The 21,671-nt window shown below is 39.8% G+C and overlaps 3 protein-coding genes across 13 annotated transcripts; 1 reads left to right on the top strand and 2 right to left on the bottom strand.

The window, feature by feature from the left end:
- Nucleotides 1–611: 611 nt before the first annotated feature.
- Nucleotides 612–5,688, bottom strand: cenpw (centromere protein W). Of its 2 annotated transcripts, XM_068576595.1 has the most exons (4): nucleotides 5,308–5,687; nucleotides 4,907–5,145; nucleotides 4,682–4,795; nucleotides 612–3,393 (listed from the first exon to the last, which is right to left on the bottom strand). In XM_068576595.1, the coding sequence occupies exons 2-4, from the start codon at nucleotides 4,991–4,993 to the stop codon at nucleotides 3,367–3,369; spliced, it is 228 nt and encodes a 75-aa protein (XP_068432696.1). In that variant the 5' UTR covers nucleotides 4,994–5,145; nucleotides 5,308–5,687; the 3' UTR covers nucleotides 612–3,366. The 2 variants fall into 2 exon arrangements, with proteins under 2 accessions (XP_068432696.1, XP_068432697.1); XM_068576596.1 differs by having other exon boundaries at nucleotides 4,907–5,688.
- Nucleotides 4,503–9,112, top strand: hddc2 (HD domain containing 2). Of its 5 annotated transcripts, XM_068576586.1 has the most exons (8): nucleotides 5,171–5,499; nucleotides 6,013–6,137; nucleotides 6,296–6,417; nucleotides 6,568–6,670; nucleotides 6,786–6,854; nucleotides 6,971–7,109; nucleotides 7,247–7,369; nucleotides 7,493–9,112. In XM_068576586.1, exons 3-8 carry the CDS (start codon nucleotides 6,359–6,361, stop codon nucleotides 7,693–7,695), a joined length of 696 nt encoding a protein of 231 aa, XP_068432687.1. In that variant the 5' UTR covers nucleotides 5,171–5,499; nucleotides 6,013–6,137; nucleotides 6,296–6,358; the 3' UTR covers nucleotides 7,696–9,112. The 5 variants fall into 5 exon arrangements, with proteins under 5 accessions (XP_068432686.1, XP_068432689.1, XP_068432684.1 ...); XM_068576585.1 differs by lacking the exons at nucleotides 5,171–5,499; nucleotides 6,013–6,137 and adding an exon at nucleotides 4,503–4,664; XM_068576588.1 differs by lacking the exons at nucleotides 5,171–5,499; nucleotides 6,013–6,137 and adding an exon at nucleotides 4,805–5,039.
- tpd52l1 (tpd52 like 1) lies at nucleotides 7,772–21,464 on the bottom strand. 6 transcript variants are annotated; one of them, XM_068576594.1, is made up of 12 exons: nucleotides 21,341–21,456; nucleotides 18,645–18,743; nucleotides 17,637–17,849; nucleotides 15,758–15,778; nucleotides 14,341–14,450; nucleotides 14,105–14,253; nucleotides 12,902–13,003; nucleotides 12,064–12,096; nucleotides 11,479–11,493; nucleotides 11,012–11,050; nucleotides 10,589–10,649; nucleotides 7,772–9,676 (listed from the first exon to the last, which is right to left on the bottom strand). In XM_068576594.1, exons 1-12 carry the CDS (start codon nucleotides 21,357–21,359, stop codon nucleotides 9,554–9,556), a joined length of 984 nt encoding a protein of 327 aa, XP_068432695.1. In that variant the 5' UTR covers nucleotides 21,360–21,456; the 3' UTR covers nucleotides 7,772–9,553. The 6 variants fall into 6 exon arrangements, with proteins under 6 accessions (XP_068432695.1, XP_068432690.1, XP_068432691.1 ...); XM_068576589.1 differs by lacking the exons at nucleotides 11,012–11,050; nucleotides 11,479–11,493; nucleotides 12,064–12,096; XM_068576590.1 differs by lacking the exons at nucleotides 11,012–11,050; nucleotides 11,479–11,493; nucleotides 12,064–12,096; nucleotides 17,637–17,849.
- Between the last annotated feature and the right edge of the window lie 207 nt (nucleotides 21,465–21,671).

Raw genomic sequence — 21,671 nt, 5'->3', positions numbered from 1 at the left:
GCACACACTGAAAGTACACATTGTATTGAAATACATATTTTGTGTCCAGTAGTTAAAGTTTCAGAAAATAAAGTTGTTTTTTTTTTTTGAAGGAGGTGTAGATGTTTTCTGAAGATTTCTTTTCAACGTGTGGAAAACTAACAAAAAATATTTCTCAAAACTTGTTTATGCATCTTAAAAACTATACTAAACTATTCTTGGAAATATTCAATTATTGTAAAGACATCAAGTGATGTACTATTACATTATTTGAGCAGTTTGATACGATTTGTGTGTTTGTTTATATATAAATGTATCTATTTCTTTTATATATATATATATATATATATATATATATATATATATATATATATATATATATATATATATATATATATATATATATATATATATATATATATATAAATAATAGACACATTGTTAAGTAAGCTTGACGAGACCAATAACACTTTGTTTGTGCCAAAGCGATATCACCGCAGTAGCGCAGAGCTTATTTATAACACATTGAATACACAAGCCGAACACTAAAACCTATAAATCATAAACTCCCCCTCAGCCCGACGGTAAATAGTGCTGTGTGTAACCATGACACCAAAATATCTCCTCATGTGGTTCCATTTCACAATAAAGCATGACTATGTTGGTTTTGTCATCACAAGATCAACAACATCTTTTACAGTCTTCTGACACAGGCGAGGATGAAGTCACAATAATGGATTAGAAAAAGAGAATAATAAACAATAAAAACATCCAGAGAGGAAATATTACCCACGTTTATTTGATTTAGTTCAATTTCATCCATGATTGTGGACTTTGGGTTCTCTGTGAGGACCGGGTTCAGTGAATACCACAAAGAGAAGTTGATGTGACTACCTCCCAGTGAGAAGATAAAACTTTGAGGGCTGGAGGTGTCAGAGAGCATCTGTGATTCCCACAAAAACGCTGGAAGGCGATAAAACCCGTGGGCTCCAAGGGATCTGTTGTTTGGCATGTTTTTTTTTTTTTTTTTTTAAATCCTATGTTTTGGGAACTCTGTGGTTCTCAAAACAGATCTGAACTCTCCAGAGTTCCCTCTTCTTGGAACTAGTTTCTCGCTGCAATTCGTGACTCTCTGCTTCCCTGCGTAATCCTTCACAGAGCCTGTCAAACCTCATAAAATCCAAACATGTTGGGCTTTGTAGCTTTTGCTTACTTCGAAACGTTTGCTCAAGAGTGTTGTACGAACACATTAATGTGACGACTCTGCGGGGAAGATACATGAACAGAAAACGATGACACGCTTAAAAAAAAAAAGAAAAAAAAAAAGAAGCCATGTGCTCCTTGTTAAGGAAAGCACAACGAGTTATCAAAATAACATCTCTCGCCAAAAGAAATGAACTGCCGTGCTTTCGTTGGGCTCGTCTGGATCAAAAGAAAAAAACGTCAAACCAGAAATCAGCAGGAGCTTTTTTTGTGGTGGAGATTTTACCCTGGACTTGATTTATCGCCTGAGAGACAGAGCTAATGGCTACACTGCCAGACGGAGGAGCTGCGCGGGGCTACGCTGGCTGGCTTAAATTGTCAACAGGTGCTCAGACACAAAGACACAGCACAGAGGCAAGGCCGAGCTACTTTCCTATTTGAACAGGGGGAGCAAGAGTGTGTTTCTCAAATCCTTCAAGACCAAGGGCAAACCTCAGGAGGAGCGTAGAAACAACACCTCAAAAAAAAGGAGCATCTGGAAGTGCAGCCAGCTGCTGAAGGGATACATCCCCCATCAATCTTCACGCACTACATTGTAGAGTCGATCATGCTCGCATCACATGTGCCTCCAACAGGAGAGGGATGAATGATATGGGTCTCCTTGCCTGCTGGAAACCGAGGAGGGATTATAAATTGTATGCAAATGTTTCGAGGGCTCCGTCGTGAGAACAGAGGGGTCGTGGAGAGAACAGCGGGGCAGGTGCCAGGGGTTCAAAGATTAGAAGGGCGGGGCTCTCCGCAAACCCAGTAACACCTCCTCAACCTGCCTCGGGGCGTAAACACGACATGGCTACGCTCAGCGGGGAGCCAGATCAGATTCTTGAAGAAAATAACCGCTGGGAGGCCAAGGAATGTCTTAACTTAAAAAAAAAGAAGAAGAAAGACGGGAAAAAAAAAAGCAAATGATAAAAATGGAGAAGAGCGAGCAGAAGGAGGGAGACAGTAAATAATAAAGCTATATAAACCATATGGACATATATACCTGTATCATGTTCACATGAGCTAAAATTCAAATACATGCAGTAAAGTTGTTGCATTTTTGCGTTATATCTACTGTTTTTAAACTGGCCAAGGCTCTAAAAAAAAGATATTTTTCAATAAAAATCCCAGACGGTTCTGTCTTCACCGATAAAACTTTGACCTTTTTTTTTTTTTTTAAACCGCTCACACACACCTGACGAGCCAAAAGGACCTTGCGGTGTGAGGTATGAGCAGGAGAGCAGCACGCAGAAAGTCTGTGTAGCGAGAAGAAAGGAAGGAATTTGGAGAGCAGTGAGAGGCGTGCAGTCTAAAACACCGACCGTGACATAGATGATAAGAGAGCGAGACGGGGGGGCGAAAGAGATCTGGAAGTAGTAATGTCTTCGATCTGCCCACCGCTGTGAGAGTGAGATCACAGCTGAATACGCTCAACACAATTGTTTTTATATCCCTATTAAAGTACGTCTTCTAAACTTGTAACGAGTCAGTTGACCTACAGCAGGAGTCACACATGGTCCAGTATGCGTTGGAACCAAAACAAATGCACTGTTACTTCCACTAAAAGTTCTTGGTTTTTTTTTGCCACCGAAAGGCTCAGATTGTTATGGAAAGGTGCCTACAGATCAGTAAAATGTTTCTTCTTGGCAATTGATGATTGGCTATAATAGATAGATACTTTATTCATCCTCAAAGGGAAATTTGTTATCCAAGTAGCAGCTTACAAACACAAAAATAAAAATAACAGGGATGAAAGATATGTACAGCGCAGAGAGCATTAATTTGGGAAATTCAATTTAAATAGAGAAAGTGCAAAATATGTATGTGTAGTGTATATGAAGTGTATATAACCATGTACAGTGGGTAATGATGTTGTTGTATTATTATTATTATTATTAGAGCAAGCTGTTATGTTTAGTATTTTAAGTTTATTGACTAAAAGGAATACATATGAGCAATTATAAGATGCAGAAGAATTTAATAAAGAACCGAAAACTCTCATGACCAGATAGCAGATGCATAAAGGATAGAATTAAAACACTAAAATGTTTGAGATTAAAACATATTATACATCGTTAAAAGAATGGCTGCTGTAATTCATGATAATGTTCATAAAAATAAAACTGATGATGTACTTCGCCGTCTTCATCCGCGGGATTTTTTCAGCATTTTCTATAATGAAAGAAAAAAAAACTCTTTAAGTTTATCTCCCGTTTAAAATGGAGAAATCAAAAAGTGTCTGACAATAATTATTAGCAAAAAAAAAAAAGACCACATAAACATCTCATCAATAATTGTCAAAATCAATTCTTGGTATTAGAATAATTATAATCATTTATAAGAATGCTGGACATTTTAACACGTCAATACCAAATAGGTATAAGTCCCATGAGAAGTCATTTTTGAAAATTATAAACTAAAGAATCTAAGAATACCTCTGACAAAGAAGTGATTGAATAACACGCTGCAAATTAAAACTGATAAATAATTGTTTCATTAGTCCCCTTGTGGGAAATTATAATCGTTTGCCCAGTTGCCCAGGTGGGGAACTGGCACCTCTCCAGCTAAAATTAGACTAAAAGCACTATACATCATTTAAGCTATTCCCGCTATATGAAGGGGAGGTACCGAAAGTCCTTCCTTCCTGCTGCTGTCAGGCTGCACAACCAGCTGAGCTCGCAGTAGACCACTTCAACCTGTGCAATGTTAATACACTGTTTATAATAGTTCATTTAATCTATATCTATACATTATTCAGTATTAAGTGACTTTAAGTACTTCCTTTGAGTACTCAAAGCGCTCTATAAAATTACAGCATTTGCTTGCTGCTGTAATCCTGCAAATGTCCCGCTGTGGGACTAATAAAGGAATATATATATTCTAATCTAAAACAGAGTCAATAAAACATAATGTATTCGAAAACATGTGACCGGCTTTGTATATTGTTTGATTTTCACATAAGAATCAGAACATCTGGTGGACTGAGGCTCGCACTATAAATTACAACTCCTCAATTTACATCAACGTGCAACTTTCATTATTGTTTTACATGTATAGACAAAACAATTGATCAGGTAAATATGACGGATTAATCGATAATGAGAATGAATCGTTGCAGCTCTAATCAGAAGTATTCAAACCTGTAATACAGAAGCAAATGGCAGTCTGTGTATTCATAATTGTAGAGAAGTTGAATGTGTAATGTAATGGTACTATTTAACTAGCATACAGAGCGGAGTTATCAGATGTATGGATATCAGAGGGGGCGTGTTGAGGCTGCGGTCCGCACTCGCAGTTGCATGAGTCTGTCAGTTTGTCTCTCGGTGTTATTTACTCTGACGTTAAGCTAATAAAGTTAGCCGAAGTCACGACGATCTCCTGGAGTTATTCGACACATAACCCCAACAGAATAGACATATGAAATACATCAATACAAGACACAGGTGAGTTCTGAACTCACCTTGGAGATCGCTCTGACATGTTGAGCTTTTATAGTTGCAGATTTCTCCTCGAAAGCTTTGGTCTTCGCCTCCTCGGCCAGGCTGTTCAGAAACAGCAGCGCCAGGAGTTCAATCTGGTGACATTTGAGTGAATAAGCGTGTTTGTGTGGCCGTTAAACTCGCTGGCGTTAGGCGTAAACAAACAGTGGGAAACGTGAGCGGGACTTAACGGCTGCGTTACTCACCATCGCCTCTGACGTCGGCCTCACATTTATATTATTCTTCGATTTCGTTTTGATTATGGATTTCAATTTTGGTGCCTTCTTCAACATTTTGACAAATGTTCCGCGTGAAACCAACGTTCAAGCCAACGAATAGGTTTGTTTACGTCTTTCAATCTCCCGCTTCTCACTTCCGGTGAAACAAAAAAAATCGAATTCTTCTTCGTGCCATTTAAATTGTAGCTTGTCGTCATTACTGCCACCTGCAGTTTGAAAGTAACGGATTTAAAATACCACGTTCAAAGCGAGGACAAAATAATTAAGTTATTCAATGAGTGGCAAACATGAAAACAAAAATATCTAGCTCTAAACTTTAACTTATCATTTTTCATTCAATACAGAGTATTTAGCGTTCAGAGTAGTACCTCTTTTCACGTCATCTCGTTGTGTTGCCTATGCTGCCATCTAGCGGCGGCTTTACGCAACTACACAAGCAAAACACCGTCGGACTCAACCGTCTGCATCCGGGTCAATCAGCAGTAATGGCGACCACCATGGAGACAACAGCCGGCATGAGCAATATGCTGCAGTTCATGAAATTTATCGGACAGCTCAAAGTAAGACGACTCCGACCACTTTCCTGTAAATCTCGTCTCTGGACATTAATGAACAATACATTATTTGAAGTGTATGGAGACTCAATCTGGAGCTCGTAAATGGTTTTGCTGGAGCTGCTGGTGTTAATGCAGCTCATCTATTACGACTTGAGAGTAATAAAATAACAGCACCTGCAGTGTCAAAACAGGTGGAAACTCTGCTCTGACTAGGGAACTAGGAAATAGGAATCTAATGTGTCCTTTTGTTTAACCAACAGTTTAAAAAAAAACACATACAAATTCAGTTTTTTTTTAAAATAGTGAAATTATAAATATAATTATTTAATTTAAGCTGAATTTGAAGTAACTTTTCTCCAAAACTGTACAGTAAAATCTCAAGGCCATACACATGTGCATAGCAGAGATCATCATGAACGTGACTGCGTTGTAGTATTACTTTACAATTTTAAGGATCTGTTTTTATAGCGCTTTGAATATTGAAATTACGTTTGAATGCTTTTTGTGCTATCTAAGCCACCGTCGACCACCATAGCATAACACCAGGAATAGACGGTCATTTTCATGCGTGCGGCTCACTCGGCGGATGAGGGCTCACGTGACCGCAGTAGGAAATAGTCACCTTTCAGGACCTGCAGCCGGTGAATCTTTGGTTAAAATGTCTTCAATCATAAAATGTCAAGCCGAAGAACATTTATTGTGAAGTCACTACACACACACACACACACACACACACACACACACACACACACTCTCTTGTATGTTCCACTGATTAACAGTGGGTTGTTGTTTCCTGCAGAGGGTCCCACGGACTGGATGGGTGTACAGGAACGTAAAGAACCCAGAGAGTGTATCAGACCACATGTACCGCATGGCCATGATGTCTTTGACCATCACAGACCCCACAGTAGACAAGGACCGGTACATCATTCACACATCTTGCTTCCTGACCTTCTTCCAATCCATTGACATTCACAAAGCTCTTCAACGCCATTTAAAAAGCATAAATATGCGCCACATTCTCATGCTGCTGATGCTGATACTTTTTTTTTGTATTCTCACCGTCTATAGATGCATAAAACTGGCTTTGGTTCACGACATGGCAGAGTGCATTGTGGGAGATATCGCTCCAATGGACAACGTCAGTAAAGCCGAGAAGCACAGGCGAGAAGAGGCGAGTCGCTAACATCACTGTACATGATTTCGAAGGAAACAATGATGGTTTATATAAAATGAAACCATCGCTGTTAGGTTTTTTTTTCCTCATTTCTCCGCCTCGCCTCTCTCAGGAGGCGATGAGACATCTATCAGCTCTTCTGCCGGAGGGACTCCAGCAAGAGATTTATGGACTCTGGGAGGTACGTCCCTATTGTGTTTGTAACTCACTAACGACAATTTAAACGTATCTTAACAGTAACAGTATCTTAATATCTTATACGGAAGTACCAGAAGTTTTTTTTTTTTTTCTCTGTAGGAATATGAAACTCAGAGCAGTCAGGAGGCCAAGCTGGTGAAACAGTTTGACCTCCTGGAGATGATTCTGCAGGCTCACGAGTACGAGGAGCTGGAGAACACGCCGGGAAGACTGCAGGAGTTCTTTGACTCCTCCAACGGCAAGTCTTTCATCTCTTCTTCCCTGGGTCTCATCACTTGAGCGGCTCAGTCTCGGCTCCAGGGATTCTTTTCGCTTTGCCATCTACTTTGGACACGATGTGCAGACTTTTTTTTAATGATTTTAATTCTCCCTCAGGCCGTTTCCACCACCCGGACGTGCTCCAGCTCCTCAGCTCTCTGAATGAAGAGCGAGGACGTGGCATGACTGAAAAGGACGAAACAGAGAAATCCGCGACCGGCGCCGCTTCTTCACAGCCAGGCACGCCGCCGCACTCCTCTTGACCGCAGCGCATGAGGCTGTGACACGAACTTGTGTGTACGAGGATGTACCAACACGTCACAGGATTGAGTTTCAAAGTCTTCTACATGTCCTCATCTTCAGGTATTTGCTACAGAACCACAAGGACGATGGCACATGGATATCCTCCATGTGCATGCAGCTGTTTTAGCCTTTTGGTTTCATCCATACTGTCCTGGAAAGAACCGCATCAGTATATGATAAATACAATCCGACGAGTACCACTGAGAAAACTGCCAGATAAAATTACAAATGCATCAACCTCTCAAAATGTCATGTCATCTTAAAAATGGGTTGAAAATTTATTAAAATGTATATTAATTCCCACATTTAATGGAAAGAAACTTAAAAAGTTCTTGACAGACAGGTTTTTATTGTTTTATGTTTCCAGTTCATTGACAAATACATGTTTTAATACATTTCGACATGTTATATATGTATACTATCTGCCAGATATTACATTATACAGGTATCTTTAAAAAAACAAACCTGATGTTATTTGTTGTCGGATGTTATTTGTTAATTTGTCAGTATGTTGCATACAACTTAAGTTCAGCACATTATTAGTTATTACTGTGTGTGTTTTTTTAAACCGCTTCAGTCAACGTTGTCAGTGTTTATTCTAAAAATTGTTTGGTTTAAATTATCTTGATTATTTTGTCAAACGATGTATAATGGTGGGTAAGAATATGAATGAATGCAGATGAATGTATTATTTCTTTGGGTTTTAGAGTTTTAGTAAAAACATTTGTAAAAAAGTTTAATAAGCTGGCTGACACAAAAGACAATGGTTGAATATAAACTGTAGTTAATTCTCCAATGACACAACATGCGAGACCTCAGTCATCTGTACAAGGTCCTATAGGACAACCGTTCAGTGATAAATGCTTAAAGAGGATTCTCATTAAAACACTTTTCATCATAACTTCTTCAACCACAGCAAAGAAATCACAATCTTATAGCACAAGAAAGACAGAAGCAAAAACACAAAATATATATATATTGAAAATAGAACAATTTGTCAAAGAAAAACAGGATGTTTTTACACAAAAATTTAGTTTGACTTGTTATATCTTGTGGCACTGACCCTTTTATAACATAAGCAGTAATAAGTGACGTTGTCTTTCAGCATCAAGTACAATGTCATATTCATATTTCACTGTGTATTAGTTACATAGCCAATAGGCATCACCTCTTTAGGGTTAAAATGTCATGAGTTATACCTGCACTAATCTGAGCTACAGCAGTTTAAGACGAGGTTAAAAACAAAATTACCTGCAGATGTTTGGAGAACAATGTGTAAATTATTTGTATTTCCAGCATTAGAGTGAATTGTCTGAAGTGATTAATCAGATTTTGCACGACATCACACGTTTCCAGTCGGCCCCGGCTCTGAACCGTTAGCAGCCAAGCTAATTGTTTAACTTAGTTTAAAAAAAAAAAAAAAAGAAGTCGTATGACTTCTCAGATTACAAAGTTTGCTCACAAAATATTTTTTTCAGGCGCCGTAACAAAACCATAAGATCTTCTGTCTTAGTGTAAAATCATTTATACAGGTTTACAAATACACTCAGCACTTCTGGATTGATCACATCAGTATGGGTTATATGTATATTTGTTTTAAATGTGTTAGTATGCAGTACAAGGTAGTTTATTTTTTAATACAAACACTGACTAGATTTCTAATAAAAACCTAAAAATGTAGTTTTTGGTATGAAGTTATGTAGAGTTTTAATTCTGCACCGACATGACTGTCAAGTCAAATCTCCACAGAAAATGAATCCATAATTATTAGCCAAACCATGAGATGAAGACACACAGGCCAGAATTACTGGGTGTTAGCTCCACCCACCTTCTGGAGCTGACCTGGAATCTGCTCGTTCTCCTTTGTTGCATTTCCCCTTCAATATTTAGGTAACATTTTTGGTCCAAACAAGAAATTGCATACATTTATTTTAATCAATCCAAGCACTTAGGGTTGCATGAAATCCCATTAAGGTGTGTTAAGAGACTTGATCGTGAACATGAGATTGTTTCGCAAAAGCATCTTAACGCCATAAAACAAAATCGTGTTCTGTAACATTTCAGTCAGAGCATTTAGTACATAACGTGACATGAGTTCCTGGTTTGAGTCCCGCCTCTCTCTTAACACGGCCTCTCGGAGCCGTCCGTCAAGTTGTTAGTGGGCGTGTCCTGAGAGCTGGCGTGTGCTGCGGAGGAGAGAACTTCCTCAAAGCTGCCTCCTGCGTCTGTACCGCCAACCTTTGTCTGTGCAAGAAAAAGAAGAAGAAGAAAAAAAAAGCATCAACATGAGAAAGGTGCCGCCGTCAGTGAAGAGCTGCGTTCTCCCTCTCTGGCTCAGGGTGGCAGACTTACACAAAAGACGTCCACTCTCACGCGACGCCAGCGAGCCCATAAGAGGATAAGAGGAGCGTTTCATTTTAACCTTGACGTGGAAATGCAAAACCTTCAGGAACTAATTCAAACCGCTTTTATTTTAACACTGAGCAGTGCAGCATGCGTGTGTTTTTGAGTGGATTTCATGAACTTAAGATGTGCTTGGTTCTCTATAAAAAGTGCCGCCTTATCCTTGATATATTAAAAGTCAGAAATACTAAAAAAGGCCAGTTCGCATCAGTTTAGTATTTTGCACAGTGATGAGATAAATAAACCAGATGGTGGTCTTTACAGACTGGATACAGGATGGCGAGTCTGCTACTGCAGAGACCGTCTCAGGATCAGCGTGAATATAAATAACCAACAGGCTCCCTGCAAAGAGTCAAGAGTGTAAGCTGGCAATTACACCCAGATTACAGTGTTCAGTCCTCTCTGCTTCACCGACATCGAGTAACGTTTCGAGGCAGCGACGTGACCCCGTCCCTCTGTGTGGCTTCCACATCCTACTGCTGTACCTCGTAATGAAGATCACTTGACACGCTTTTAATTAGGCACTGCTGATATTTCTGTCGGCAGGACAAGCAAATAGTCCCTTAGATAACAAGCAATTATGTATGTTAAATAGATGTAGAAATGTGGACAAGAAGCTTTTAAAACACGCGACATGACATTTGTAATGCCTTGAAATAAATGAGACCATTTAGGAGCTAATATGTTATGTGTTTGATTCATCATCACTTAATAATGGTTATTTAATGCCACTGTTTTAACACATTGTTTTACCTTGATAGTGGACACCGTAGTCTCGACTTTTTCCTCAAAAGACTTGAAGCTTGGAGAGTTTCTGTAAAGAAAAGAAAGACATTCTGCTTTACTATTATTGGAACGACAAGCCAAAACTACTTGCTGAGCTATTTTCAGTAATATGTTCTGCTAAAAGTGATATGAACGATAGTTTGTGACCTGTTTGTTCAGGCTATAACGGTAAGTATTTACCTTTAAACCACCAAATTCTAATTCACTCAGTGACCTTAGACAACCAAAATCCAATCAGTTCAACCTCAAATTCAGGTGGACATTTGTGTCAAAATGAAGCAGTCCTGTACCAGGTGTTTGAACACCACATGAAGAACACAACGATCAGACAAAAAAAAAAAAGATGGGTTGACTCTCACACATACAGAAGCAAGCAAGCGGAGCGGTTACCTCATGGTGGGCATGCTCATAGAGTGTCTGATAGAGTAGCTGTCCCCAGAGAGCGTGGGGGGAGAGAGGAGTTAACGGTTAGCACACACACAATCATTGGTTTTAGACGGCAGCAGGGCCAATTAGAGGATGAAATGGAGAGAAAAGAGTCAATCTGATCATTATACTGGTGGAGAAATGAAGTAGCAGCTCTGACCTCGACACAGACGAAAAGGACATTACACCTATGGAATGATATCATGAAGAGCTGCTTCTCAATAATCACTCAAAGATCTGGTCTTACATGAGTCTCTAAAATGCAACTGGGAGAGTTCACGACCACTTGTTCACATGATTCTCACATGATTCTCTGAGTATCGGAGACCAAAGTCAATTAATTAGATCTGATTCTGACAGAGCGTTTCCTCGACCAGGAGACGGTCAGTGAGTTGAGACTAATGTGACACAATCGCCCGTGTGATTCTTACCCGATGGAGTTGGACCTTGGGAAGCATGGAGGAAGATGGAAAACATTTGTGTCACATAATACTTTGACAGACCTCGCGTACGTCACAGTCACACGCTTTCACTTTGGCAGAACATTTATGTTGTTATTACAAATAATGTCAGTGAAAAACATTATTATGAGGAGCTGGATTGCGTAACACTATACTTCTTCTCACAAATGTTCTATTAAAACATTGTACACACACAAAAACACAGCAATCCTATCCACACTCACACCTTAAGGAAACCCTGCATCAAATGATGATTGTACATTAATTAAATATCTATGTGATCACGCAGACATACAGCGGATAAAAGAATAAAAAGATTCAGAGTTAGGCGTTGAAGGAAAAATGTGACAGAATTCAACAGCGGTGGAACAGAAACAAAAGTAACAGACAGGCAGACGGATGGAGAGGAATCATGACATCCTGCATCCCTTGGTAATTCAAAAATATAACAAAATGACTTGCAAGGGCACTGCAAAAAAGAAAAATACAAACATGCTTACTGTGTACACACACACACACACAAACCAAAACCATGAATAAACCACAGGGACATACCTCCGAGGGAACAGTAACTCTAGACCAACCATGCTGGAATAATCAAAGATAAAGCATTCTTTCTGCACTTTATACTCCAAAAGCATAGGCGTGTACACAGAAGAGACAATAGCCCATTTGTCTTTTAAGTATTGCCACTGTCAACACGTTACAGGAGGATATACAATCATTGTACAACCTTTTTTTTTGTTCTTTTATTGCCTACAAGAATCAACAACCCTAACCGTTTGTCATGCGGCTGTGCCTCCAATCATCCTTTCCTATGCATCCTAAGGCGCACACACATGAAGTCACACAGACCAACACTCTGGAGCCTTTTCTCATCCTCATACACAGTGCTGTGTTTATTGCATACAGAACAATGCAGGCTTGTGCTGTGTTGACTTTCAGTTTCTCAAACAGAGCAGCACAGAGAGGCAGGATAAAAGAAAGAAAGTGACTGAGGAGGACAGACTTTGCCTCTGGCCCTTCAGCTCCCACAGAAAGCAGCTTAAAGTGCGTTTACGTAATCTCAATTCCCCCCCGAGCAGGGAAGAGCAAAGAGTCAAGACTCTCTGACAGATGGGGATGGACAGCGCAAATATGAAACATATGAATTGGATAAAAGTGGGACTGCATCAGTTTTGAGTGGACAGGTCGGAGTTATGATGGTGTTTGGATGTGTGTTTATGATGAGGGAAATGCAACCACGGTTGTCAAAGGACGATGTGTCGAGTGCAACTGTCAACAGAGCATCCGCATTCAGTGAGCGACTTGCGTCCACACTGTTTGCGTGATACACCATAAGTCAACACAGATAATGTTCTGGAGCTAATGAATATACGACGTTGCTGTGTACCTCATGTCCCCGAACTTCCTGGTGATGGCGCAGCCCAGTGTGCTGAAGGCAGCTGAGGTTTTCTGTCCTGCTGTGGACAGCGTCTCTGATGTCTTCTTATAGCTGAGACAAAAAGAAAATTGCATTCAAAATATGTTATTATCATTCCCTACACACGGTAGTCATACAGGCACGAATATGATAGGCACAAACACACCAGAGGCCCTACAATGTTCTCACAATATTCTTCTGAGAATATGAAATATTTCCAACAAAGACTCATGCAGTTTGTGAACGTCGGTTTGATTTAATAAGATAATGTTTCCACTCACGTCAATAATTTTAAGTCAAGCGGACAGACTGACAAACACTCTTTGTTTTAACCAATTTCCTGCCAATCCCACTAACCCATGACCGCATTAATGTGTTTTCCTGCGTTTTAAGGTTTGTCGGCGACCATTTTGTTTCACATTTGCGTCACGGATTGCAACCAGCTTCTCTTAGATCTTACACTTCTGTGGCCACACTGGTTCATTATAGATGAGGATGGCGACTGTGTGTGTAAAGTGATCTTCAGGTTGAAGTGTAACAGGATAAGAAGGGAGGCCTCTGGAGAATATCCCCTTGCTCCTCTCTGTCTCTTGGTGTCTGGATGAGAGTTGATAGCTGTTGGTCTAATGAGGAAATTAGGTTATTTCTCTACACACTAAAAAAGGTTATAAAAAATAAAAATAAAAACTCTTCAATGAGTCATATCCTGATTCTGTGGAGCATTACAGATGTTTTTCCCTGCCGATAAAACAATTAAAAATTATTGACATGTTAACTGTGTCATGGGATCAGCGATAGCCGTTAGCATGTGTTTTTAAATTAGGTTTATGATGTCTGTGACAGTGAACGTAGTAAAGATAACAATCACACATATTGTGCAGCTCAGAGCCGAGGATTATGCCTTTGTAATTAGGTTTCTGATATCTGTGTCTAGAACAGACACTCTGTTTGCAGAATGGTTTTATTGGCTGCTCGAAAACAGATCTACCTACTCTTTGTATTGTGTGTCTCGTAAACGGCAGCTTTGTTGACAGCAAACAAAAAAGCCACTCAGTCATGTGCTGCAGAAACAAAAAGGCACACTTTCTCCCCTTCACTTCAACTCAATCTAACCTGCAAACTCTTTCTTTGTCCGCCAGCTGTCTGACATGAACAAAAGGCACATTAACTTACGCTGTGGAGGTCTGCATGTCGTGCCAGCCTCTGCTGAAGTTGTTTCTGAGCTCATTCAGCGAAGACATGCCCAGTTTCTGTTTGAGCTCTGCGTGCCGCTTCTCTTTGGACGTCAAAACCTGCCTCAATGTGCTGATCTCCTCTTCCAGCTGGACGTACACAAAAAGAAAAAAAGCGCTACTTAACGGTCTTCATAGAATCAACACCTCTTGTTCTCTCTGCACGTGCGAACATACTTTATCTAACTCTTGTTGAATCTCCTCTTTCTCCTCCTCCGTCAGGTTTAAGTGAACTTCTGACGCCATGTCTTCATCAGCCTCTCTCAATGGATCAGAGTCCAGAAAACCTGATTGAAATACACATGCACAAGGGGAAATGTTTATCAAAACCTCTCTGTTAAATGTAAAACAGTGAGGAAGAATCAAAAAGAAAAAGAAAGTCGGCATCTGCTCCTGCAATTAAAAGCATCAGTAATTGTCCCTATAGAGGAATTGATTAGTTGCAGTGGACAAAAGCATCTGCAAAATGGATTAAATGCAATTATTATTGATGTCAGTGACATAGTTTAACTTACCTTGTACTTTCATTTAAATATAAAAGATCGTCTGGGGAATTATGGAGGAAATGTGAGGGACCTTTACCGTTTGTTTCTTCTACTTAAGAGCCACTTTTTCAAAAATGTATCAGCCCTTTTTCTCCAGTTTTGTTGTTTTGACTGCGTGCTGCTGACTGATGTCAGACCTGTCTGTCTCTATGTATGTCTCCATGTCTGTCTGCGCCTCTGACAGTTATGTAATCTGTGGCGGCAGACTGTAGAGCTTTAATCTGGATTAACCGAGGTGGATTATCTTGCTGCCGGACATTAGACTACTACACACACACAAACACACACAAAACAAGATGCTGTTTCTGGGGACAGATTAACTTTAAAAAGTTGCAATGTTGGATTTTAGTGCAACAAAAATTGAACAGATGTTTTAATTTGGCAACTATTTCCAAAGAATTTACAGTATATTAGTATTTCTAAAATAGTTTTAAAAAAAAAGGGCATCCCCTTGTTTCACAGTCATTAGAAGATATTCTATTCTTTCACTTGAATGTACTACTTTCATGATGTACTTCTAGAAATAACACTGCATGCCATAAACATGATGAGACACACTCTTTAGATGCTGATTCACAACTAAACCACTGTGCACTTCAAAGAAGAAAAACCCATACATTTCAAATGACTTTGAATGAAACGGTGTGTTCATGAAGAACAAAGAAGCTGTTTTGCTGAATCTCATATAATGCAGCATAAATACACATCAATGTTAAATTTCAGAAAAGTCTTCATTTTCCCCCTTCATAACATGCAATGTTCTGCACATCTGATAGTAAAAACATCACGCTTTGACATATTCCTCTCTTTTGAGACCGATTAGCCTTGTATTGTTGCAGGACATTTGTAGAGGGTAAATCCCAAACAGACGGGTACCATGTGACATTACACACGACACACGCATGCATTTGCAAAAAATGCAAATACATGTTTGCAAGAAATGCAAATACAGCCGGTATATATGTCACGCATGTCTGTGTCTGACATGTTGCATGTAAACTGTATCGAGAAAACACTGTTTGTTACAGAATGGAAAATAATTACTGTACCTGCTGTGAGGCGTCCTCTCTCTTGATGTGGCAGCATAATAAGACAAGTGAGGACAGTGTAAGGTTAGTGAAGACTGACACAAACTAGCTAGTAGTTATGCTGTCCCTGACAAGTTACAATAACAAAACTCTGCTAAATGTTACAAGACGTGGTAAAACACAAAAATGCAGCAAGCACAGTTACATTTCACACAAGTGTAGCACTACACACCAGTACAAGGCCGTTCAACAGTAGGTAGCTATTTCTGCACACAGTAACGCCACACAGCAGAAGCAGGACATTCAGATTTTTAAACCCCCCGTGGCTCAGACAAAAGCTTTTCATGTTGGGTAGTGCATGGAGTATTAAGATCTCAGTCTTTTTTTTGTGCTCACATGACCATAAGAAGAGCATTAAAATGCAAGGAAGAGCGCCAATTTAAATACTTTCCATCAGTGTAAGTTCAGTATTCATTGGATGTAGACAATTCCCTTAAAACGTTAGCCGTTTAATTTATTAGCTTTAAAATAAAACTCTAAAATGCACTTGAGAAATGGATGCAACATGCTCAGAACTCACACATTAACACAATATGTTCAACAATAACAATCTTCACTTAAATTAGTTTTGTTCACACTTTTCTTTAGAATGAACACTGTTTGTACAAAATATATCATACTGGCATTAAAGATAAGTTACAATGGTTTGTTTTTAGCCAAGACTTGTTTCCTTTTAGCCAAGACTTGTTTCCTTTTAGCCAAGACTTGTTTCCTTTTAGCCAATACTTGTTTCCTTTTAGCTAAGACTTGTTTCCTTTTAGCTAAGACTTGTTTCCTTTAAGCTAACGCAGGTTTCCTTTTCGCTAAAGACGTGTTTGCGTTAGCCAATGCAGGTTTCTTTTTAGCTACCAGAGGCTTTCTTTCAGCTAACGCAGGTGTTTAGTTGACAATGTGTACTCAAGGTAATGGAAAATTTAATACTGCATAAAAGAAAACGGGATATGAGTGCATTTTTTTTAATTACAATTCAGAACAGACCGTGTATGTGTGATTTGAGTTTCTATAGTGTCTGAAAGATATAAAAAAAATGTTTGTGAGTCACATGTAGTATAGTTCGTAACTAATGAAACAAAAGGCACAGTGTGTATGCTGCTTATTTTACCGTCAACATCAATAGTTTGTGCTATGAACCAGAAAAATATAATGTTGCTGAAGAAAGATCGTCCCTATCATTTGATACACTGCTGTGTCGTTGCCAATTGTGAGGAATGTGAGGAATGCTGAAACAAGTTAATGATCCCAGTCATGTTTCACTGCATGCAAATTGTTAAAGCTCACATCCTTAGTGGAGCAATGAGATGTTTCAGGTCATGTTAAGCAGCATATTAAAGGAACGTGAGCAGCTAAATAATTATCTCGTACTTTTAGAGCAACTATGCCTATTTTTTTCCATTGAATTTGCCATCTACTGTGCATTGCTTCAAAGCATGCACACATACAAGGATCCTGTATTCTGAGGTCATGAGTTTCCTCAGACACACAACTTGTTGACCAACACCAAGAATAAAGTCTCTTGCTTTTATTATTTGGCTTTATTTTTATTTAGTTAACTATTTATATTCTGTGTAATTTGTTTGTTTATTGGTCAATGTCAGTTTAAAGCCTAATCTACGCATTTCCAAGATTTAAATCATTTTATTGAAAATACTGAGACAAGCTGTCCCTGAATATACCTGTAATATCCCCCCGAATTAATAGATACAACCAAGAGGACTTGACCTCAGTGTTCTCTATCTCAGTTTTAGCTCAGGCTCCCACAAGGTCAGTTATGGAGAGAAGTTATTGTTCAACCAAAGTGAAAGATTTTCTACTCTACGGGCTTTATTCTATCCCTCTTCACCTGTGCTGTCCAGTTGCATATCCCAAGTGGTGGACATGGCCCAGTCAGAGTGGGACATTGATGTCTGACCCCACTGATCGTCCCTTGCTGGTGCAGTTTTACTCCACTCAATCGGGTTTTCCCCATTTGAGGCCACCGGAGCAATGTAGTCCCCATATGAGCGTCTTTTAACCGATTCCTCGCCAGAGGGGCAAAACACGGCCTGATTCAAACCTGAGCAAAGTTACAGTTGAATACAGTTTCAGTAGACAGAACAGGAAGCGCTTGATTCATCATGACTCATGTTTTGCTTAATGGACAGAAAATGTATAACTACAGGAATTTCCATCGAGTTAGCGAGTTTTAAACAGTAGACGAGCCCTTGAATTCAGGCTGGGTTCCCAACTTGGCAGCTGATTGGTTATGCATGTTCTGATGTATTACATAATGCATCCTACATGTAAAGTCATACTTGAGTAGTTCAATGATGTGCCAATGTCACTGAGTCAAGCAAAAATGCCAACGTCTCTCTTTTCTCTTCCATTTTGAATACGTCTGCTTGGGCTCTGGGACATTTTTATGAAACTCTTCCACAATCTTCTAGCTTTTTATAGACGCAATGATTAATAAGCAGTTTATTAAAAACAAACATTAGTTGCAGCCCTGCTTTAGAGAACATCTAACTTTGGCCCAGTGTTAAGTCACTTCTGAAGGTCAATTAAAGTTAGAGAAATGTGATTTCCTCCACTTTACATTATTAATTGATTAATTAAGACCACACTCTCCAAACTATTAGCAGTTAAATTAACACTGAATCGCACGAGAAAGAAAACTGCTGCTGCACTGATCTTAAAGTAAAAAATATGTCAAACACGCTTCTTCCGTCAGGGATCAACCGCCGATGTCAAAACAGACGCGCTTCGTCGTCACTTTCCTGCGATGTGATCGGTGTGCAGCAGCAGCATCGTAACCCACCCTGTGATTCAGCATGGATTTATCTTTATTTTATCTGGGAGAGATAAATCTTACCCTCCTCTCCCTCGTGTTTGGCCGAGTTAACCCATTCCTCACCAGGACCCATGCTGCCCCAGTCCACCACTGCGTCACTCAGAACACTAGAGTACAACTCTGCAGCAGAGCAAGGCAGCAGGGCGAGAGGAGACAAGAAAGCTGGTTATACACAAACAGACGTGCACAAACACACACACAAACTTGTCACCCCTTTCAAGGGTGTTGGTGTTTCTCCAGTGTCCATCCCGGCCCTGTCAGTGACTTGGTGGCAGTAATGTCTGTTACAAGCAGCTTATCTGAGTCAGCATTGGCACAGGAACAGGATGTTTTGACCCCTGTGCTCCGAGCTTATTGGAGCCATTTAAAAAACAGGGTTTACCTGATTCTTGCCATTAAAAAAAGAAGAAGCATGCAACGGATCACATCTATGCCCCACAGAGATAACAATGGTGTATTCTTGAACAGTTATTAAGCAAGAACACACAAAAGGTTATTGAGCAATCCAAGTTCTGTGTTTGCTGATGAGACTTCATTACACCATTGTGTAGCACTGCAGGAGGAACAGACCAGTGTTGGTTCACTGGCAATGATTTCCTTTTGGTTTAAACTTCTGCATTTAGGCTGGTAAACCACTCTTTCAAGGGAGAAAAAGGTCATGGATTTCAGAGGGGAACATAAACATGAAAGATGAAACATTTACATGACATTCATTTTTGGAAATACCATCTTATATTCTGCTACGTTTTCAGAGAACTTTCCCGGGAAGGGAAGTTCTCTGAAAACGGGGCCAGATTTAGCGAAACCCTTGATTCTGTCCCGATCCTCCGTCAACATCAATAGCCCTTGCACCGCTTTTGTTGTTTAGCTAGTCACTGTACATACTTATATACACTTCATATACACTGCATTTTTGCTATTTCTTTATTGTTTAATTCCTAAATTAATACGCTCAACTGTTTTGTTGTGTCTTTTTGATGTCTTCTATGCAAGTTGCTTGCTACTGTGACAAACTAATTTCCCCTTAGGGCTAAATAAAGCATACATCCATCTATCAATCTATCCATCTATATCCATTTCTAGACACAGCACTTTAGCGGATCAAAGCGGGCGAATATGACTCTGATAACATCGCACTCATTAGGACAGTATATGTCTTATAGGCACACTCTCCTTTCTCGGTTTCTCTCTCCCCCCTTCCTTCGGGTTAGGGTGAAATACCTTTAGTCACAAGACTCCCATTTGGCCCGCTGGTCATGTGGCTATGCTAAATCAAAAGCCTGCCGATGGTCATATGGCTGCAAAATCAATTGAAGCCAAAGCGGAGGCCAAGTTCCCTCCAATATGAGAAACAATACAGTACTCTGCATTTACACATTTTTCAGTGCATGCTTTAGATATGAAATACACTTGTAAAACACCTAAATCACTTGTTTTGAGGAGATCATATTTCCGTTACAAATTCATATCAAGCTAAAGCTTGTCGCCCCGCTACAGCCTCCAACTTTTGACCCAAAGTCATGTTGACTCCCAGTTAGTCAAAGCTACGCATTCAGACCTGGAATGCAACCAAATGCAATTAACTACTTGCTTAAACAAACACTACCTCTTTCCCAGTCCACAGAGCCGGGAGTCATTGCCCAACTTGATTTGTTCGCCTCACTTTTTTAATTTTCATTCAAATTCCCAATTACTTAGTTAAACTTTAGCTGAATGAAAGAGCAACATGTTACAAGTTACATTACCACCTGTATACCAAACAGCTGCACGCAGGGAAGACTGTGAATGTAACTTAAGAGTTGGGGGAAATAAAATGATTCTTGTGCAATTTCCAACACTGTCAGCAGCCCAAAAATTACTCAAATAATGCCACTCGTGTGAGAAAAACAGCCAACATCTAGAAAAGGTTTAAGTGCCCTTCAAAGCAAGATAAGGCCCAAGAACATGACTGGCTCTATAAACACCTTTCACGTCGCAGAGTGTTTGCATTGTGCAAAGCAAAAGTGAAGATGCAGGATGTGAATAATAGCATCATTTTATTGATTCAGTAAAGAAATTGCTTATCCAGGAATACCTGACACTCATTGCATTTTAATACCAGATAGCCTCGGAGACAGGAAACAGGATCCAGCTACAGGACTTAACTCAGTCTGGAGTTTCCGTGATGTCTCAAATAAACAGTAACACAAACCTACACCGGCCAACTGTGTGTGTGTGTGTGTGTGTGTGTGTGTGTGTGTGTGTGTGTGTGTGTGTGTGTGTGTGTGTGTGTGTGTGTGTGTATGTATGTATGTATGTAGCACATGATTATACATATAGGTATTATACTTATTTGCTTCCTGAACCAGCTTTGCAGCAGGAATGTCTCCATAAAAGAGTAGCATTGAGTAGCACGTTAGAAGCATTGCATTAAAAGAGACATGAGAAAAATGGCACATGACAACTATTCGGCTATAATTTAAGCGCTCGTGCAGAATTAAGTTGTTATCACTCTAATGATATATTTTTTGATAATTCACAGTATTTTTCATTAATAGTTACTATATTTTCTCCCCCACTGCTCAAACCTCAAAACGGTGACGTGTGCAGCTTCATTATCAGGTCAACCGCACAACGACCAAATGACTGTGCGACTGTTAGTTTTTTTCTCCTTTTTTTTGTATGACTTCTGTCATAAAATAAAGAGTTGTCTTCAACATGAACCGACACCGACTCACCTTGTTGTCTAGTCTCCATGAGCGACAGCCGGGTGTGAACTTTCCAAATTAACCTCCTGAGACGAGACAAGACGAGACGAGACACGGCAGCACGCGCAGCAGCGGCCGTTAGCGGCTCCGGGTCGCGCTGTGCCTCTTCGGGCTCCTCCGGGTGTCACGCGCTGGGTCAGTTCTCTGGGCGGAGCTTGGAACACGAGCCAATGGGCGCTCGTGCCTTCGAAATTTGCATAATTCACGAACTGGACATGTCGCTTGACAGGAAAATTTGCTCTCACCGGACACAGCAAGAGTCAGTTTACGCATGAAATACGAAAATTAGATTATTTATAAG

This window comes from Clinocottus analis, unplaced genomic scaffold (genome assembly GCF_023055335.1).
Source record: "Clinocottus analis isolate CAN_PGR_092001 unplaced genomic scaffold, fCliAna1.0.p SCAF_15, whole genome shotgun sequence".
NCBI lineage: Eukaryota > Metazoa > Chordata > Actinopteri > Perciformes > Cottidae > Clinocottus > Clinocottus analis.
Note: the sequence above shows the minus strand (reverse complement) of the source record. Positions and strands in the feature narration are given on the sequence as shown.

What these genes read in the sequence shown, in the direction of transcription:
- cenpw (XM_068576596.1), bottom strand. Translation starts at nt 4,993, where the DNA reads ATGTTGAAGAAGGCACCAAAATTGAAATCCATAATCAAAACGAAATCG. An exon ending in GGCCGACGTCAGAGGCGATG is followed by an intron (nt 4,796 to 4,906) that starts GTGAGTAACGCA and finishes AAATGTCACCAG; the next exon opens with ATTGAACTCCTGGCGCTGCT. An exon ending in ATGTCAGAGCGATCTCCAAG is followed by an intron (nt 3,394 to 4,681) that starts GTGAGTTCAGAA and finishes CTTTCATTATAG; the next exon opens with AAAATGCTGAAAAAATCCCG.
- hddc2 (XM_068576583.1), top strand. Translation starts at nt 5,338, where the DNA reads ATGCTGCCATCTAGCGGCGGCTTTACGCAACTACACAAGCAAAACACC. An exon ending in AGAAGCACAGGCGAGAAGAG is followed by an intron (nt 6,671 to 6,785) that starts GCGAGTCGCTAA and finishes CGCCTCTCTCAG; the next exon opens with GAGGCGATGAGACATCTATC. An exon ending in GTTCTTTGACTCCTCCAACG is followed by an intron (nt 7,110 to 7,246) that starts GCAAGTCTTTCA and finishes ATTCTCCCTCAG; the next exon opens with GCCGTTTCCACCACCCGGAC.
- tpd52l1 (XM_068576594.1), bottom strand. An exon ending in CAAACACGAGGGAGAGGAGG is followed by an intron (nt 17,850 to 18,644) that starts GTAAGATTTATC and finishes AACTTTGCTCAG; the next exon opens with GTTTGAATCAGGCCGTGTTT. An exon ending in GAGAGGACGCCTCACAGCAG is followed by an intron (nt 14,451 to 15,757) that starts GTACAGTAATTA and finishes TATTTCAATCAG; the next exon opens with GTTTTCTGGACTCTGATCCA.